At 35.9% G+C, this 13,519-nt stretch overlaps 1 protein-coding gene across 1 annotated transcript in view; it reads left to right on the top strand.

The window, feature by feature from the left end:
• Positions 1-13,519, top strand: part of ANTXR2 (ANTXR cell adhesion molecule 2) — a 141,274-nt gene that overhangs the window by 8,118 nt on the left and 119,637 nt on the right. The window contains exons 4-7 of the mRNA XM_019720146.3: positions 11,620-11,701; positions 12,167-12,274; positions 12,427-12,495; positions 13,306-13,386. Coding sequence (XP_019575705.1) covers positions 11,620-11,701; positions 12,167-12,274; positions 12,427-12,495; positions 13,306-13,386 — 340 coding nt within the window. The remainder of the gene's footprint in view (positions 1-11,619; positions 11,702-12,166; positions 12,275-12,426; positions 12,496-13,305; positions 13,387-13,519) is intronic.

The raw sequence follows: 13,519 nt of genomic DNA, 5'->3' as shown, positions 1-13,519 counted from the left end.
AGTTTAGAAGGTTCCTAGCAGCAGTTCTACTTTTTGAGACTAGTATGTCCTACTGAAATACTAGCATCAGTATGCAAAGATATGTATGTGCAAAGTTAGAGACTGAAGTATTATTCATAATATATCTAAGATATATTGAGAAAAGAAAGTTGCAGAACACTGTTAAGTATGATTTTATTTTTTAAAATAAAAACAAAAAATCTTCAACTGTTTTTATGCTGTGTGTGTGGTTATAAATACATGGGAAAAAGTCTGGAAGATACGCAACAAACTGTTAACAATGATACTGTGTTAGCAATGAGAGTCAAGTTGGTGAAAGCCTTCATGTTTTTAATTTCCATATATGTAGGTTATTCAATCTTGTTTTAACAGTAATGTAGTATGTAAAAATTAAACAAGTGCTTAAATTAAAAAGAAATGTTACTGACTTTTCCAAGACAGAGAGAGCTGTCTTGGAAAAACAACGAACTCAGGGATTAGAAAGAGTAAGCATTAGGAACAGAGCATATCCAGCTGTTACATTGGAGAGTCCTGAAGGCTCCTTGTTAAAACGAAAACACCAGGATTAGACTGTGGCCCAAATAGACATAAGAGCTATATACTAGCTGTGTGACCTTGGACAAGTTACTTCACCTCTTGCTGCCCAATTCCTTTGCCTGTTAAAAGGAGCTAAGCCTTCCTACCATATAGCAATGTTGGGACAATTAAATGCATACGATGCGTGAGGATGCCTAACTGATGACTGGGTGGGATGGAGGCTGACGTTGGAATGGGATTGGAGGTTATCAGCGTACACGATCATCATCATTTTCATCCTGATGTGCCAGGATTCTAACAGAAGCTCAGAAATGTGACTTTGCTCCCAGTGACACAGCTGTCGGTAGAGCCAGGATTCACATGCAGACCTGACTCCTGAGCCTGGACACTGCACAACTGCACTGCCCGAGACTCTCTCTGTTCCCCCTTTTCCAGTCTTCACAATTAGTCTGAATTTGTCATAATTCAGAGAGATATTTATCCTCTAAATGTATTCTGTTACTTTACAAACCAGTGATGTGATGTTAGGAAGTGACTATAGTTGGGTTTAAAAAAAAAAAAATCGAATAGGGAAGTAATTCCTCCTATTTAGAAAAGTCAGCTTTGGCCATGTCAGGTGCTCATCCGGAGAGGTCTGGGCATGGCAGCAGCTCAGATGCCAGTCATGGATATGTTAGTACCTTCCGCGAAGTGCCCTATCTACTTTGTGAATATGTTCTGGAAAATGGAACATTGTTATTCATGTCTGGGAGACAAACCCCGCACACTGAAGTGGCGAAACTCACAGGTCGTTTTCTCATGGTTCAGTCAGGCATTGAATGGGGAAATGGAAGAAAAATATACAAAAAGCAGCATGTATGGGCTTCAGGTGTGATCCGTGTACCCCACGTTGGTTCGCGTAGACTAAATTGGGGAAATAGTTTTCATAAAACCCAGGCTGTGTGGAGCATTTTGTAAGCAGATGTTTTTGAATCAGAACTGCTACCTTGGGTTCAGTCATCTGGACTCTGGACTCCAGAGACTTTGGCATATGTTGGCATCAGAGTAACAGGTTAAATAAATAATAAGCACGTTTTTATATAAAGTGGGAGCTAAATCTGCTAGTTCCTAAGATAACAGAATGTATTAGCAATGTTTGTGTTTAGAAAATAACACTTCACTCTTTTGAAACTATAAACATTTTTAAGTAGAGGAGCTAATAGAGAAAAGTGGCTTTTTTGCAATGTACCCTTCGTGCAGTATATAATATAGCAGTATGTAATAACACAGATAAGTAGAGTAAGTGTGTCTGAATGAATGAACAGATTTCCCCTCATAAATTTTTTTCGAATTTTGTCAGCCTGGTTAATATTGTGGTTTATTAAAGGAAGGAGACAATAAAAATAGTACATAAAGTTCACTGAGCACTCACTGTGTATCAGACATTTTGCTAAATGCTTGATATGCAATCGTTCAGGTAAAGTACAGTGCTAAGTGGATTACAAATCATTAGTAATTTTGTATGGACATAAATAACATCTTGAGAACATTGTTTGGTTTCATATTCCACTTAGTCTACGAAGTTTTACCTTCTAAAAGAAGCATTTAGTTATGTTATGTAACTGGCCAGCTATTATAAAATTCTCAAGTATTGCTATGTTTAGTTTGCAGTTACTGTTTATTTTCAAGGACTAGTGTACCTGGCTAATAATCTCTTAAGGATAAAGAACCGAATTGTCCTATGATATAAATATCTAGACATTTATGTTTATGCAGTTTTCTAAATTGGCATTTGGCTGCATGGATGTATGAAACTTTTAGCTTTTGTGGTAGATTGTTTTTCTGTGACCCCCAATGAAGCACAGACTAATACATATACATACATATATACATATACCAGGGGTGCCAGAAAAATGTATACAAGTGGACACTTTGGTCAACGTTTGTCAAGCAGTAGTTCGCCGTAATCAGAAGTGTCTGGACGCTAATGGTAACCACTTTGAGCACCTCTTGTCATTGCAGAAGTTAAACGTGACTTGTATTCATATTTTGTTATCGATATATATTGAGTATTACAATTTTAATACAGTTTTCCTTTCTTGAAATATGTATACATTTTTGGCACCCCCCTGTATATATGATTATACATGTAGAATGCATAATATATAAAATAAATATATTTATTTAAATATATAATTTTAAAACTTTGGGCTGGCCTTGTTGCTTACTCTAATCAATAGATTGCAGCAGACATCAACATGAAACTGTACCAGTTCCAGGCCTAAGCCTTAGCAGGACAAGTTTCCTTGATAGTAAAAACTGGAAGTGAGCAAGTTGGGGTGTGGAAGTTTCCTTGTTTGTGGTCTGGGCAGCCAGCTGCCATATAAGCTTTGACTACCATGAGACCAACATGGTAGGAGGAAACCCAGGTGAGCCACATGGAGGAAACTACAGATTCTGGTCCACAGTCCTAGCTGAACTCATCGGCAATAGCCAGCACCAGCAGCAGCATCAACTTGCCAATGTGAGTGAGGTCATTCAAACTCTTCCAGCCATTCCAGGTTCCCAACAGTTAATGTATGAAACGTCAGAACTGTTCATTCAATGGACAGTGTCACGAGAAATAATAACTTGTGTTTATACCACTAATTTTTGAGTAGTTTATTATGCAGCGGTAGATAACCACAACAGAGATTATGACTAGGGTAGAAGCTAAATGACCTTGAGGAGATTGATAGTAAAACCTGGAAGTGAGCAAGTTGTTATTGGAGGCTGAAGCAGAGATGACCATTTTATGTAGTGGTGGAAAGTTTGGTGGTAATGTGGAAAATAGAAAGTGTGCATAATGAACGTGTGGATAAAGCTAAGGAGATTTCCAGGAAGACTGTTGGAGGTGTCAGTTGGCTTCTTTCAGCTGCTATGATGACGTATGAGAGGTGTGAGATGAGCTATAAAAGGAACTTTTCAGTTTTCAAACAGTGTTTAGAGGAAATATAAAGAGCCAGGACTTCATGGATTTGAAAATAAAACTCTCATCCCCAGTCTCCTTGGCAAAAATACTACCCCGATTTAAGAAATGGCCTTAATTCAATGATCAAACCCAGATTGCTGCCTGTAAAATGTGGCATCAGGGAAAAATCAGATTAAGGGTGCAATTGACAGACCCTTTGTTATGACTTCAGAAAGGTTTAAGAGGATGTTTTGTAGACCCTTTTATCCAGATCAAAAGGCTTAAAAGATGTGCCTCACAGACATTCTTTGGTAAAGGTAGGGCTTCTGAATCTTTTGGGTGTGTGTCTCACCTCATTTACAGCCTAAAGTAGAGAAGAGCCTCTTTTGAGGAAATTTTTTGCATGTGACTTTTGTTTAATAAAGTAGATTATAATTTAATACATTGGAATCTCACAAAATGTTCAAAGGGCTCTTATCAACATGAATTAAAAGAGACAGATATTTCAATATGAAAGAGACTTCTGGACCCTCAACTTCCTATGGGCAGGAAGGAATCATTCCTATGGGCTACTTCTTATGAAAAAAGAAGGATGACTAAGAAAGTAGAGTCACAGTTCAGAGGGTAGAGTCAAGAGCCACAAAAGATACATTCTCAGGTAGTAGGACTGAACCCCAATCAAAGAATTGAGAATGTATGCAGCAATGAAATATCTGACACTTAGGGTAGCAATCCCTTCCTCCCTTCCTCCCTTCCTCCCTTCCTCCCTTCCTCCCTTCCTCCCTCCCTCCCTCCCTCCCTCCCTCCCTCCCTCCCTCCCTCCCTCCCTCCCTCCCTCCCTTCCTTCCTGTTATTCAGAAATTATTTTTGCATGAAAAAGCAACCCCAAAACTTAGTGGCTTAAACAACAATTTTATTATCTTGCACAGTTCTGTGTGCGGACGACTCCGCTGGGAGTTTCTCAGCCCACGGTGGTGTTACCTGGTGCTGTAATCACAGAGGCTGGTTGTTTGTGGAGCTCAGCTGGAGCTGTGCAGTGGAATAACTTGGTTCTCCTCCTGTGACCGCTGCCTGTGGCATAGGCTTCTCACAGCACGATGACTGGGGTCTAAGAGAAAGGATTCCAAGAGCAAGTGAAGGAAGCAAAGTCTCCAATTCTCTTAAGAGTTGGACTCAGATGTCCAAGAACATCACTTCTATACCTTATTCTGTTTCCACGCAGTATCAGCTATGGTGGGTACAAGGGGTGGAGTGTCTAAATTCCATCTCTTGATAGGAGAGCGAGCACATACAAAGTGGGAAGCGATTGAGAGAGGTCATATTTGGAGATTAGCTGCCATAGTTTATATGAAAAGTAATAATGAAATTCCGAGATGACTCTCTTTCTGAAACACACATGTCAACTTTGGGGAAAAATATAAACCTTGTATATAACCAAAATAAATTAGATTGGTAATTTTGGCACTAGTCTTTAGATTCTAGTGCAACTCATAACCCATCTCAGTAAAATTTAAATGACAAATGTCCTTTACTTCTATTATTTATTGTTAACCTCTCCATCTCATTCCTCTTATTTTTTTGTATGAATTAAAAATATTTGTTTATTAACAACATTGATAATATTCTCTTTTACTGTTAATATTTTACTATGACCAGTATTTCCTTCTTGAATTAGAGTAGAATAGATCGACATGGTTCCCTTTACATCCATGATTTTGAATAGTATTAAATTCAGGATTTAAGAATTAACAATATGTAGAAATACTTTGCTAGTACAATGTGAGGGTGGATGTTTCCTTAGAAATGACTACAAATTTCCCAAAATATTTAAAAAAATCTGTGCTATAAAAGAAGTACCTTTTGAGATTCTTTATATTGAACTGTTTATTCAAGAGCAATACTTAGGCATATGATTTACAGTTTGTACAACTTACTGTAAAATTTTAAAATTCTGTGTGTTTTATGAGAAACTAGGAGAGGGACAGGGCTCAGATGGGGCCGACAGTTGGTGACTAACTAGGCTAAGAATTCATACTTAGTCCTCTTGTATTTATAAAGAGACAGAAGTATAGTGAATAGACACAAACAGTTGGTATTGATTGTTGACCACTTATGTGCCATGCAGTATACTGAGTGTTTTACATGTAATAGCCCCTTTAATTTTTGTCACAACTCCACTACGTAAGTACTATCAGTATCCTGATTTTTCACAGGGGAGGAATGGAGGACCAGAGAGGCTACACAACTAGGAAGTGTTAAGACCAGTAGATGTTCGGGCAGGGAATTGAGGCCTCAGCCCCATGCCTGACCTGTATGTTGCGCTCATTGTTTGATGCAAAACAGCATAATGAAGGAATTGAGGGTTGACTGGCCCATGACCTTGCTGGGTCCCTCACATATCATGTAATGAAAGAATAATAACTAATGTCTGTGTAATGCTTCCTTTGTACCAAACACTTGAACTCATTTGATTTTCAAAGAAGACTTTGAAGTTAGTATTAGCGTTATCTTTATTTATATGGGAAGCAACTGAAGGATGCAGAGGTTAGAAAACTTGCCCAGGTTCACATGCCTAGTAAGTGGGGAGAGCAGTTGGCTCCAGAGCCTGGCATCTTATCCATTATACCTCAGATTCAGCCTGCCATCGTTTATAAGTTTTATAGCAGTGTAAAGGAGAAACTATAATGAAGAAGGGTTTCTTTTGGGTGCTACTCACTTCCTTTCTCCTCCCTCTCTCTAATATTCTTTCTGTCCACCCACTGCCTTCTGAATACTCAAGGCTGCCAAATAACGTTGCATTATAAATATCATAGTGGGCACCTAATAAATATCTATAGAATGAATGATTGAAAACCCCATTGGGGCAGGCATTATTATTTACATTTTATGGATATGGAACTGAGCTCCAGGAAACTAAATAACTGCTGATGGTTACATAATTCATTAGTTGCAGAATTAGAGTCTCAATTCATCTTTGATTTACTCCAATCCCTGAGTCTTCCCACCTCATATTATAAAGCTTTCCATATAATTCTTTTCTAGGACTTTCTACTCACCAATACTTTAACATAACACTTTTCCCCTCTCTTCTCTTTCCTTTCCCCTCCTGTCTGGTCTCTGTATCAAAAAATTTCAACCCTCAGTTCACTGACTGAGCTCTCCTTGGAATCAAGAAGAAAGTAAAGTGAGTGAACAAAATCCTTCTAACAGGGCAGGACTAATATCAATAAATAAGAACAATATTAGCTACAACTTTCTCAGTACTTATTATGTGCCATATAAGCCTCACAATGGACCCATTGGGTCGATATTTTCATCCCTCTTTTACAAATGAGGAAACAAGGTAGGGCTTGGAATTCATCTCTGTTCTCTCTGGCTATAAACCATCCCATCCCATAGGCTGTATTTTATGGTTTAAAAGATTACCCTAGTCATCCCCACAAGCCCTTCAGTGGAAGGACTGACTGGCAAAATGGGTAAGGAAAAGAACATTCCAACAACATGGAAAGATTTTTAAATTAGATTGGATCAGAGGTTCTTAATTTGGGCTGCATGTTAGAATACTCTGGGGAGTTTCCAAAAAATACCCTAACCCCATCACAAACCAAGCAAATTAGAATCTCCTCAATTAGAGCCCAGAAGAGATTTTTAAAAAAGCCCTTTAGGTGATTCTGGGGTACAGCCAGGGTAAAGAACACGGGATCTGTAGAGATGTGTGTATGAGAATAGCCCTGGACTATGTGTGAGCCATTCTCCTATCACCTTATAGAGTCACAGTGTTCACATGTGGTGGGTACTCAGCAGATATGTGTAGCTTGATCCACTGAAATCTGGGAAAAGCTTTGAAATCTGGGAAGTTGAGATAATTGAAAAGTTCAAGTACTATACAGATATGTTGTATAAATGTACATCCTGAGTCACAAGTAAAAGGTACTTAAATAAAATTGTGCCTTAATTGTGCTGGTTGGAAAAGTCATAATTCTCTGCCAACCCTTTTATTATGCTGCTCTTTATAAAAGTATATATTTATTTTAGTTATGACATCATGAATACCTTCCACAATCCAAAGTGTTATATGGATGGAGAAAAGCCATTGATGTGGCACAGTGCCTGGTAGTTGCAGTTGCTATCTGCCCTCCCATCCCCTCCTTTCCCTTCACTTCCTTTCTCTTCCCTGTCCTCTGATTCTTTCCTTTCCCTTTTTGTCTCTTCTTTTCCCTACTCAGCAGAGAAATTTGAGAGATACTAACAGAGATGAAAGTGCTAATTTTATAGCTTAAAAAAAAATGAGTATTTTTTTTGTGCCCTCTCCCTTCAATCAATATAATTATAAAGTAAATAAGAAAGAGTTGATGATTATAGAGTTTGGTCCCCTGATTTCTCAACAGAAACAACAACAAAAGCAGAGGTTTAATATACCATTTTGTTTAAATTCTTCATCTTTCCAAAAAGCATGTGAAGCTGCACAGAACATAATATTTCAGAAATTTAATAACATACAAAAATAAAACTAAAGATCTTGCAAAAGAGGATGTAGCAGTATGATAACCATAGCAACTTAGCAAAACTTTGCGAATTTGAAAGAAATTTACTGTGGGTTTCCTGATTGGGGAAGAAACGGTTTAATAGTTGTAGTTAGCAGAAAGGAGGAAGTGTATAGTGATTACTCAGGGGATGATAAGAAACTTCCGCTGTGAGACCTTACAGGGGACACTGTGTGTCTGAGCAGCAGCATCCTTGACGACAGCTTCATAACAAATACCAAGTAGTTTCAGTATTGCTGTTGCTGATAGTTGACAACATAATGTCAAAGCCCAACTTAGTGAGATGATCTTCTCAGTAGCTGTTGGGTTTGAGCTGATCTTTATAACATATCCATGTTTTTCCTTCATTTAGTTTTGTCACTTCCCCCCTTGTTTTCTTTTAGAGATTTAAGTCACAGTATAGATGAATGAATTCTGTTTTCAACCTCATACTTGACTTCGTTTTCCCCAAGGCACCGTATTTCCCTGAAAATAAGACCTAGCCAGACCATCAGCTCTAATGCGTCTTTTGGAGCAAAAATTAATATAAGACCCAGTCTTATATTATATTATGTAAGACCCGGTATTATACTATATCATATCATATCATATCATGTCATATCATATCACATTACACCCGGTCTTATAGTAAAATAAGACCAGGTCTTAGATTAATTTTTGCTCCAAAAGACGCATTAGAGCTGATGGTCCAGCTAGGTCTTATTTTTGGGGAAACACGGTAACTGTTTATGAATAGAGACATTTAGAACTTATTTTTAGTTGCTTGGGATCCTTTCAAGGCCTGAAAAGTGCCCTGTCTCGTTTTGGTTTTCATTTGCCTTAGAGACATTGGTTGATGGAGGAGAGGCTGACAGACTGTAGTGATGCCAGAAGGAGACAAGAGCAGGACTTGTGTGTAGATGTTATTGGCTATGGGTAGGGAACATCTTTCCTCCTATGACTACGCAGCTGCAAAAATAATGGTGGGAATACAAGTATTACGGTGACACGTATAAGTATGGATAGAAGAGCAAGAGGTGTTCTGATTTTTTCAGTGGAAAAAGCTAGGAGAGACCTACCTTCCCAAAGACTCTGAATTCCAGATTTGGCAAGTTGTGTTTTAAGCTTAGAGTCTTCTGCTGGTGTTGTCTGGTCCTCAGAAGTAATGGTGAGCTGAATCTGAACTGAATGGGAAGGTGATTTTTGCCATGTAAAATCTGTGTAAACTTGAATTTCAGTTGTCTTTTTCACTTTCTTTTTGGCAGCAAACATTAATGCTTGAGGACACACTGCCACTCATTTCTGGGAAGCACCAAATATTTGGTTTTTATCTGTATTCAGACAGAATCAGTTTCAAGTTGTTTCTGTAGATACTAAACATAAATATTTAGATAAAACAAGTTTACAAATTATGTAATTTACTCCATCATCTGTGGAATTATGAATTTTCTTGTAATAGACGGAAAAATGTATTGAGCACTTACTTTGTAAAAGGCATTATAATAAGTAATAAGTGCAGAGTTAGGGATACATCATGCATAATAGACATGGGGACAGCCCACTGTAAACTTTCAGTCTAGTTGAGAAGTGAAAATATTAAACTAAATTAGTTGAATTTTTTTAAAGCAGAATGTTTTTAAGAGACAAAATTATTCATTGTAGTGAAAATTGAACATGCATATGTTTGGGGCACCGTGGAAAAGAGAATGTAATAAAGTTAGAAATAGGTTCAGAATAGGTAAGATTTTTATTTTATTTTTTTTATTAGTTTCAGGTGTACAAAACAATGTAATGTTAGACATTTATCATTTATATCCCTCACACAGTGATAACTCCCTTCCCCCCATCCACTACCCCTCTGACATCGCATATAGCCATTACATTTCCACTGTCTCTATTCCTTATGCTGTACTCCACTTCTTGTAAATATATATGTATAAAATTGTGTATATATATATATATATATATATATATATATATATATATATATATAAAATTGTAGTCGACATTCATTATTGTTCAGCTTTAGCTTCAGGTGTACAGTGCAGTGATCAGGCATCTACATCATCCCTGAGGTGGTCTCCCTAATGAGACAAGTGTCCATCGGATAGAATAGGTAGATTTTTAAACCAAATATTGAAAGAGACAGTCATCATGGGTTAGTAGAGATGACTGAATCAGGAAGGAGGAAGATTAAGGTCATGCTTTGAAAGTTGTCTTGTGTTTTCTGGAAACTTCTTGAGATGGAAAACTCATCTGATAATAATTTTCATTACAATATTAAAATATAATCAATAAGTTACTTTTAAAATGTGATTGAGGCTCTGGCGAATGCAAGTATTTGAAACATAACATTGCAGCATGCCAAAATAATAATTGTTAATCTTTAATTATTTTTGACATGTGTTTTAATAGTATATGAAATATATATATATATAATTTTGTGTACGACCCCAGTAAGTTCCTTGATGTTCAGATAATACACTTTTTATAATCTGTGTCTTTTTAAATCTGTCTTTATAATCTGTCTTTTTAAAACTTGAATTTCAGTTCTTTCATCTATCCTTTATCATCCTCAGTAGTGTGAGTGCTCTTCATGTTTTATTTAAAACATTATACTTTAGTTTTATATGTCAAGACTTTTATTTAGAGAGGTATTTTCTTTGCTTCTATTTAAAAACAAATTCTGAAAACAATATATTAAGATTTCTGATCTTTTAAATTTAAAAATTTAAGAAGTTTTAAGTATTTTGGATTGTTTTTGCAACATTATTGTATTTAACCTCTTAAGATTTTTGTTTTAATTTTTTATTTTTTTGTCTCTTTTTAAAGGGGTCTTTGAATCTATACTAAAAACATCTGAAAAATGCATCTTCTGTTACTCATATACACAAAATAGTTCTACTTTTATAGTCATATTTCCTTTAGCCATACTTCATTGGGACAACTAATTTGTCATGATGAAAAAGATTATCCTATGTTTTTTTCCTCTTTTTAATTCATCCTCTCTCAATAATCCATTGTCATCCATCCATCTACTTGTTCTTTTATTTGTTCTTCAAGTATGTGTTAAGTATCTACAATATTCAAGAGAATATTGTAGGTGGGTGGGTGAAACGGTGCTACAAAAATGCCTACATCATGAGACTTGTGACTCTGGGAGACAAAGTAGAAAATGTTAATTTCCATAAGGGTTAAGTATCATGATTTAGGAACTTGTAGATAACAAAGAAAATTTCCAGTTCATAAGGAGGTGGGGGTGAGTCCTTCAGAAATACTTTCTCAATTAAGCTGACCTACTCAATCCTTGTTGTTTTCACTCCTTAGCATTTAATAAAACAAATATGATTGAAGATATCTGTTCTCAGTTCAAAATGTCTAGAATATGCTTAGATTTTCAAGACATTTTACATTGTTAGCATTTTTATTTTTGTAGTTAAAATACAGAAGTCATTAAATACTCATTAAAATGACAAAAACTATGAAGAGCTATCTGCTCTCAAAAACGCATGTTCTTTCCTTTTCTTCCTGAAGAAACTTAGTTGTAATGCTCCCACATTTTTTGAGAAATGATTATTGTAATCTTTGCTCATTTTTCTTTAGTTTAATATTATAATACGTTATTTTCAGAGGCAAAATCACCAAAGGCTTGGAGGATTTAAAACATGTTATTCCAACAGGAGAGACATACATCCATGAAGGACTAAAGCTAGTAAGTTCTTTCACATTTATGAATATGGGAGTGAATGTTTTCTGTAATGAAATAAATTATAACTCTCTAGTAAAACTCAAAGACCCCATAACATGTTTATCTTAGAAAATTTTTTTTATTGCTTTTAGTTGTTCTAGGGATGAGACTGATAGAAAATATTATTTATCGTGGTAATAAGAAAAGTTTAAATGGCATTTTGCCTTTTAAGGAATGTTCCATTTTCTCTGTGGTTGTATTTAGACTAATCAACCAAAGCTAAAAATCTATGTCATTCACACTCAGTAGTAACTACTCTATAATGTAAATATATGCATATTTTGAATAAATAATTAACATAAATTGTGTGTTTTAAAAGTCAGTCCATAACATTTTGATTTTGTCAGATTTACAAATTCAGCTTAATGGAACATGCTGGTTAAAAGTTAAGATTAAATTGTGAGTTGAATAATTATTCTTCATTTTCAGGCAAATGAACAAATTCAGAAAGCAGGAGGCTTGAAAACCTCCAGTATCATAATTGCTCTGACAGATGGTAAGTTGGACGGTTTGGTGCCATCATATGCAGAGAAAGAGGTGAGTATTGAACTGAAACTGTTCTTTACACCACAGTGTACTTTGCTGTGTGTCTCTGCATGTATAGCCTGGTATTTGAATAATTCACCTCTCTCTCTCTCTCTCTCTCTCTCTCTCTCTCTCTCTCTCTCTCTCTCTCTCTCTCTCTCTAGGCAAAGCTATCCAGGTCATTTGGAGCTAGAGTTTATTGCGTTGGTGTTCTTGACTTTGAACAAGCTCAGGTGAGTACAGAAGATCTGCAAACTTGAATCTAAATCACATAATTGTCTTGAGGGTAGTTTATCAAATTATTTTCTCATCTGATGACTTATCATGACACTAATCAATTGTTAAAGATTTTCCATAAAAATGTCCACATATCTTGTATGTCTTGATTACCAATAGAAAAATGGATGGACAGGTTTTTTTAGGTTTTATTGCCGAAAACAAAACTCTAAATTTCTTGAACATTTATTTGGTTTGGAGGAACTCATATAGGACAAACATTTGCCCTGAAATAACATGGGTACTCTTGTTCTTTAATGGAACCGACAAGATGATTATTACCGTCTTATTGAGAAGTTTGAGTTTGATGTAAACCTGGACCCTTAGGGGTGTAGAGATTTGAGAATTTCTCTTATGAGTTATTTTTAATAATTTTCCTTACAAAAACCAATTTTTTTCATGAAGTTTTAAGGGTTTATCTATTAATTTTCTTTTCCACTTACAAAGCGATTTGACATTTAAATTTTGGGTTGAACTCAGACTCCTGTGTCTCACGCCATTTACAGCTAATAGAGTGCAAAAAGCACTGTGTTGAAATTGAAACTTGAGGCCAGTGTAAATGGGCAGTGTCTAATCTCAATTCATTTCCTTGTGATACATTTAGAGTAAAATCAGTACCACCACCTTCAATTCCTGACAAGCTACACTAGTGAATTAATACTGTAGTGTAATTTTTTTCAGAAACATATAACTGAAACATAATGAAATTTATAAAGTGTTGTATGTCTCAACCAACCTTTAATTAAATTTTCTTCCTTTTCCTAAAGCTCGAAAGAATTGCTGATTCCAAGGAACAAGTTTTCCCTGTCAAAGGTGGATTTCAAGCTCTTAAAGGAATAATTAATTCTGTGAGTATTTCTCTGGGAGTAGGAAAGCCTCAAAATTTTAGATATATTTTAAACTGTAAAAAGTAATCTTGATATCCAGTGCAGGTGGTCATTATCTTGAAGAAAGAGATTAAGAAGGAGTTTGTTTGGTATT

The sequence above is a fragment of the Rhinolophus sinicus genome, chromosome 1, assembly GCF_057876585.1.
Source record: "Rhinolophus sinicus isolate RSI-liver-muscle chromosome 1, RSI-T2T, whole genome shotgun sequence".
NCBI lineage: Eukaryota > Metazoa > Chordata > Mammalia > Chiroptera > Rhinolophidae > Rhinolophus > Rhinolophus sinicus.
This window is presented reverse-complemented; position numbering and strand designations above follow the sequence as displayed.